The sequence below is a fragment of the Topomyia yanbarensis genome, chromosome 3, assembly GCF_030247195.1.
Source record: "Topomyia yanbarensis strain Yona2022 chromosome 3, ASM3024719v1, whole genome shotgun sequence".
Classification (NCBI taxonomy): Eukaryota; Metazoa; Arthropoda; class Insecta; order Diptera; family Culicidae; genus Topomyia; species Topomyia yanbarensis.
In genome coordinates this window covers 269,460,004-269,466,760 of record NC_080672.1, presented here as the reverse complement: position 1 = coordinate 269,466,760, position 6,757 = coordinate 269,460,004, and the positions used below count along the sequence as shown (strand labels likewise).

Sequence of the window (6,757 nt, the reverse complement as noted above, 5' to 3'; positions counted from 1 at the left end):
AATAAAACTAAATTTCTTACTCGTTTCATTCATATTTTGGCAGTGGTAAGCTTTTTCCGAGAAGATAATGAAGATTTTGTTGTAAGCTACGACTCACTTACGGGTGAAAAAAGCAAACTGTATCACTTTGCCAGTTCATGAGCTGAATCATAGGTGTCGCATGACTAATTTTGGCTTTGCCGCAAATCGCCAATTGTCTTCTCTTCTCTTAGGTTTTGCCAGTCAAGAGCGTTCATAATATTTTCAAACGGGATGAAAAACAGTGCTGCTGAATTTATTTTGGCTACATTTCATATACATGAACATTTCATACAAATTGAATAAATACCCTGAATCACGATATCTACGTGTATTGTTAAGAGAGACACAAATAAACTTAAAATTCAATTTTTAAATGCATCTAGTATTGTGAATTCTTGACTGAGGGTCGATATTTGAGGTACAGCAATTATGAAAATCATGCAAATGGAATCTGGCAACGATGGATGCTTGTTGTATGGAATTACGACAGGGCCTGGTAGATAAAATTAAGAAGAGCAAGAAGCCTGTTGTCGTCTCTTCTCTTAGGACAAAACGACCAATCAGAAGCTGGTTCAATATTGAGGTTAGGACTGGATCATATTGGCTATACGCGATTGTCTTCTCTTCTTTTCAGGCAACTGGCATCCCTATCTCTACATACAGAGTTTGACAATAGGCAACATCGCTTTTCCACCGATCGATGGGGGTCAGTTTGACAACGTCAAAATCGCTTAAAATGTCATCTACAAACAATAGTAGCAGTAAACAAAACGAAAACAATGAACACTTTAACTGATTTGATGTAAACTAAAGTGCTCCTCGTTCGTGTTTAAAATTAATTTCGTTCATTTTGTTACAAGCAAACTTCTTATGTTGGCTACGAAAATATGACGTCACGTCACCCTATTGCTTCTTTTATGTGGTTTTCGTTTGAGGCGAAACTGAGTCAGTTCCTAACCCCAACTGCTGTCAAAATGTATGAACTGACAGCGGTTGGGGTTAGAACCTGACTCAGTTTCAGGTTCAAGCGAAATCGCCATTAGACTATTATATTCAGTGTTGGACAGATTTTGTTGAGTGTGTACTTCTGTTTTTTTCTTATCCTCTTTCAGTGACGGGTGAAAAGAATGACATTTTACATTTTCCTTCTGTAGTAAATAAACAAGCGCGTGGTATTTTTGATCGTCGTTTGCACGTGTGTTCGGTTAGTTTTGGTTCGTTCTAAAAAACTAAAACGATTTCGATATTTTCAAAAAATGGTAGCTAACAAGCACAGAGCGGGGAAACGGAAGGCGTTTACCCCATCGGCATCGGAAAAAGAAAATCTGAGCGGTCCCAAATCAAGTCAAAAGACAATGGAATCCATAGACCAGGAAAGTGCCAGCGATTTTTATGAATCGGACGAGGTAAGATGCAAAATTTGCATTTATTTAATAGGTTGAAAGTAAAGCGAGTAAATTAAGCCAATTTATTCTGATTTCATTGGAAATTTTGTCGAATACTAGTATGAATAAGTTCATAAACTATTAGCGAAAAGTTTTTGTCATAAAATAACATCTGAGAAATGTAGATCGTCAATAGCAAGGAGCTTTTATTCTAAGCACCTTGGTCAATAGGTTGGTCGAACGGAGCTCACATTCATTCCGAAAACATTTGGTCACTTTAGTTTAAAGCCTAATAATTGGCCTTTTAAATAATCTAATTCGGCTGTTCCACAATGATTTTTTTCTTTTTGTGAATAGGACAACTTGCTCACAAGCATCAACAACGAAAACGATGAGGATAGCTCAGATTCAGAGGGTGAGAATATTGAATCCGATGATGAAGTTCAAAATTTTGAAAGCGCCGACTCCGATTTTGAGGATCAATCCGCTAACGACGATAGTGACGCAGAACAAGAAACAGTCGATTCAGCAGATGACGTAAACAGCGATAGTTCTCCTGAATCGGAAGAGGAGGAAAGTGATGATGAGTTGGAGTTTGAGGAAGATGTAGAAGAACCGGAAAAGCCTAAAGCATTAGCACAAACAATGAACAAATCATTATCGAAGGCTACTTCAAGTGGCACAAATAAGCAATCACATGAAAGTGACGATGAAGATGACGAGGAAACTTTGAAGCTTCTGGAGGCAGCCAATAAAGAGGACGAAGAGCTGGTAGAAATTGATTCTGCTTTGGGAAAACCAGTTAAAACCAAAGGTGTAGGAATCTTCCCAACGAAAGAAAAATCGCGCTTCAAGAATCAGGACGAGTATGCTGCTGGAGATACATCGGACGAGGAAGATATAAGGAACACTGTGGGAAACATTCCGATGCACTGGTACGATGAGTATAAACACGTTGGATACGATTGGGATGGAAACAAACTGATCAAACCACCGAAAACTGATGCCATCGATGATTTCCTGAAAAAGATGGAAGATCCCAACTTTTGGCGAACAGTTAAGGATCCACAAACTGGTCAAAATGTTGTGCTGAGTGACGAAGACGTTGGGCTCATCAAGCGTATTATGGCTGGGAGAAATCCGGACGACCAGTACGACGATTATCAGGTTAATTTTGAAATTATCGCTGGTTAGTGAATTTTCTAATATTAGTCTTTGCAGCCTTGGATTGAGTGGTTCACATCTGAAGTAGAGAAGATGCCCGTTCGTAATATTCCGGATCACAAGCGCTCATTTTTGCCAAGCAAATCGGAGAAGCTAAAAATCGGTCGCCTTGTGCATGCACTCAAGATGGGTTGGGTTAAAACACGTGCCGAGGTAGAAAAGCAAGCCGCTTTGAACAAAGGCCCTAAGTTCTACATGGTTTGGGACACCGATCATGGCAAGGAAGAAATGCGTCGCATTCATGATCATGTTGTCGCTCCTAAGAGACCGCTACCGGGACATGCTGAATCCTACAATCCACCACCGGAATATTTATTCAACGAACGAGAACTGGCTGAATGGAACAGTCACGAGGAAGAACCGTGGAAGAGAAAATTGCATTATATCCCTCAAAAGTACAATTCGCTCCGAGAAGTTCCCTACTACGATAAATACATTCGGGAACGGTTTCTACGGTGCTTGGATCTGTATTTGTGTCCTCGTGGTAAACGAACTCGGGTTACTGTTGGTCCGGAATATCTAATTCCAAAGCTTCCATCTCCGAGGGATTTGCAACCGTTCCCTACGCTTCAGAATCTGATTTACAAGGGGCACACCGACATGATCCGTTCCATTAGCATTGAGCCGAAGGGAGAATATCTGGTCACCGGCTCAGACGATCAGACGGTCAAAAGTAAGCGTGTTTGCTTTAATCTGGTCTCAGTTATCAATTCCTATCGCTCTCTTTTCAGTATGGGAAGTCTCGACAGCACGTTGCATCAAAACTATTCAAACGGGGGACATCGTTCGCTCGGTTGCATGGTGTCCGAACAGTAAAATCTCGTTAGTGGCAGTGGCCTCGGGAAAGCGACTGCTGTTGATCAATCCTAATGTTGGTGACAGTTTAATCAGTCGAAAAACAGACGATTTGCTGGCGGAGGCACCAAAGTCCGAAGTAGTTGACAATGAACGTATCGCCACTGCCGTCCAGTGGGTGGAAGTTACAGAAGATGAACGAAAAGCTGGCGTCCGCATTGTTATCAATCATTTCAAGGACATTAAACAGGTTACGTGGCATGGCCGAGGGGATTACTTTGCCGCTGTCATGCCGGAAGCTGCCAATCGTTCAGTGTTGATTCATCAGTTGTCCAAACGACGGTCACAATTGCCATTTTCGAAGAGCAAGGGGCTGATTCAGTGTGTGTTGTTCCATCCGGTGAGACCATGCTTATTTGTGGCGGTGAGTAGCAACTGCTTTTCGTATTTCACGTTTCCCTATTTGAATTCAATATCGATTATAGACCCAACGCCATGTTCGAGTGTACGATTTGGTGAAACAGGAACTGCTGAAGAAGCTGTTCCCCAACTGCAAATGGATTTCGAGTATGGCTATTCATCCGAAAGGAGATAATTTATTAGTTGGTACGTACGAGAAGAAAATGATGTGGTTCGATCTGGACCTTTCCACTCGACCTTACCAACAGCTAAAGTTGCACTATTCGGCTATTCGAAATGTTGCTTTTCATTTGCGTTACCCGCTGTTTGCTTCGGCCAGTGACGATCGTAGCGTCATTGTGTCGCATGGAATGGTGTACAAGTAAGTTATTGACGCTCAACTTAGTTTTGCATAGTCTGATAGTATTTTTGTTTATTCAACAGTGACCTTCTGCAAAACCCACTGATTGTTCCTTTAAGACGATTGGAGCACCACGAAAGAGTAAACGACTTTGGTGCATTTGATGTGGTGTTCCATCCAACTCAGCCGTGGTTGTTTTCTTCAGGTGCTGATAATACCGTTCGGTTGTACACGTAAATGAAAGAGATAAGAATTATGTTTGTATCAAATATTGTTAGAGCATAGAAGCTCTAAATTTTTGTAGTTCCGTTTAAGTCAATTTAGGATTAAATATAAACACTATATGAAAACTCAGTTATTTAATAAAAATACTCTGTCGTTCATGCAATTGTCCATTAGACAGCTCCTCGCTTCGTCCCGATCTACTCGATCTAGTTCCCGGCGGTGGACTTAGCTTATTAAACAGGCCAGCCAGTAGATGCTAAGGTCCATCTAGCGATTCCCGGTGGAGCGTAGCTTCCGGTTCTCTGGCTCTATTCGACGCCGTCTACTTGGTCTAATACCCGGCGGTGGATCCAGCCTACTCACAAGTTACCCGGTAGGGTGCCGGGATTGGTCCGGTGATTCCGGCGAAGCCTGACCTCCGGTTCACTGGCGCCCGGCGACCCAAGTCAGTACTACGTCGCGAACTACTCAACTGGTCCCCGGCGGTGGATCTTGTTTACACTGTCGGAGAGTTCCTGCGGCGGAGGAATTCCTCCAGAAACCCGATTTGTGGTTTCACGGCGTCTTCCTAGCCAATGGCTCTACTTTGTTGGTCCCTTCGCCATTTCCTCTGCAGCTCGGAGGGGATACTCGTAACCGCTTTGTTGACAGCGTCCCAGATATGCTCGTCGTGGCACATCTCTTCGACGATGTTGTCCACTGTCATACGAGGCATACACCTACCGACTTCTTCGAACCTAGGGCATTCGAAGAGCACATGTTCCGATGTCTCTTGCACGTTCACACACTCCAGGCAAAGGGGTGACGAAGCGTGTCCAAACCGATACAGGTGCTTCTGGAAGCATCCATGCCCGGACAAAAACTGCGTCAAATGGAAGTTCACCTCTTCAGGCTTCCTATGTACCCAAGCAGACACATTTGGGATGAGTCAGTGGGTCCACCTTCCTTTCTCCGTGTTGTCCCACTCTTCTTGCCACTTAGCCAACGAGTCCGATAGAACCATACATTACGTGCATTTCTCCGCTGGTAGCATTCCACGTCATCAACCAGAGTGATGCAAATGGGAATCATCCCGGCAAATACGCATGCCGCCTCCGACGATAACTTCCTGTACGCACTCGCGACACGTACAGCCATTAGGCGAAACGTGCTTGTCAACTTCGTCCGGTTCCGCTTTGAGTTCAGTGCAGCAGCCCAGGCCTGTACGTCATACCTCAGTATTGAGGATGAGACAGCCGACAGGAGACGTCTAGTGCTGCCTCTTGCTCCTCCGTCATTCGGCATGATCTTTTCCAATGCGTTAGTTGTCCTCGCAGCTTTCTCACATACATAGTCGACATGACTGCTGTAATTTAATCGATCGTCGACCATCGACCGTCACACCCAGGGCTTCAGCGCACACATCGATGGGACGGATTGTCCCCGACGCTCATATCGACACGCTGATTTTTTTTACGGTTGCTCATCAGCACTAGCTTGGTCTTGTGGGGAGCCAGCTGCAATTTGACGGCAACCATCCAAGATTCCACGATGCCTATTATCTCTGCCGTCAACATTTCCACCTCCTCAAGGGTCTCGCCGGTTAGCGTCAGAACAACGTCATCTGCAAAGCCGACGATCTCAACTCCCCTGTGCAGTTACAGTGTTAACAGTGCAGACCTTCTCCAATGTTATTAGCTATGCTATCGATCGCTATGTACCCAAAGGAAGCCTTCAATCTAAGCACCCAGCGTGGCACACTGCCGAGCTGAGACGATTAAAAGCGACTAAAAGAGCCGCTCTAAAGAAGTACTCCAAGTTTGGGGGCAACGTGCTGCGACAACACTACGTTCATGTTAACCAAGTCTATAAAAAGACATCGAAGCGTTGCCACGCCGATTACTTGCGAAACGTGCAACGTAAGTTGAAGTCCGAACCTAAAACATTCTGGAAACATGTAAACGAGCAAAGAAAGGAATCCGGGTTGCCTTCAACGATGAGCTATGGAGGACGTATGAGCTCTAGATTACAGGAGATTTGTCAACTATTCTCTGAAAAGTTCGTGAGTGTTTTCTCCAACGAGAAACTGACACCTACCCAGGTTTCACGCGCGGCTCTCAATGTACCTCAATCATACCAGTCTTTGAACTCTATCAATATCGACAACAATATGGTATAACCGGCGATTGGCAAAATCAAGGCTTCAACCTCGGCAGGCCCAGATGGTATACCAACTATTATTCTAAAAAAATGCTCTGCCGGTCTAATTGAACCTCTTTGTCATGTTTCAAATGTCGCTAACAACCGCTAACCCTTGATGTTTCCAGTTCACAAAAAAGGTGATAAAAAGGTAGTTGATAACTACCGT

General features: G+C 44.0%; 1 protein-coding gene across 1 annotated transcript; it reads left to right on the top strand.

Annotated features, from left to right (window-relative positions):
* The first annotated feature begins 1,150 nt into the window (after positions 1–1,150).
* On the top strand, positions 1,151–4,508 carry LOC131691047 (ribosome biogenesis protein BOP1 homolog). Its single transcript, XM_058977201.1, has 6 exons — positions 1,151–1,427; positions 1,764–2,573; positions 2,628–3,303; positions 3,362–3,849; positions 3,911–4,206; positions 4,269–4,508. The coding sequence occupies exons 1-6, from the start codon at positions 1,278–1,280 to the stop codon at positions 4,420–4,422; spliced, it is 2,574 nt and encodes an 857-aa protein (XP_058833184.1). The 5' UTR covers positions 1,151–1,277; the 3' UTR covers positions 4,423–4,508.
* The last annotated feature ends 2,249 nt before the right edge of the window (positions 4,509–6,757 follow it).

Coding starts and splice junctions, on each gene's coding strand:
- LOC131691047 (XM_058977201.1), top strand. CDS start 1,278: ATGGTAGCTAACAAGCACAGAGCGGGGAAACGGAAGGCGTTTACCCCA. Junction 3,304..3,361: donor AGACGATCAGACGGTCAAAA/GTAAGCGTGTTT, acceptor CTCTCTTTTCAG/TATGGGAAGTCTCGACAGCA. Junction 4,207..4,268: donor TCGCATGGAATGGTGTACAA/GTAAGTTATTGA, acceptor TTTATTCAACAG/TGACCTTCTGCAAAACCCAC.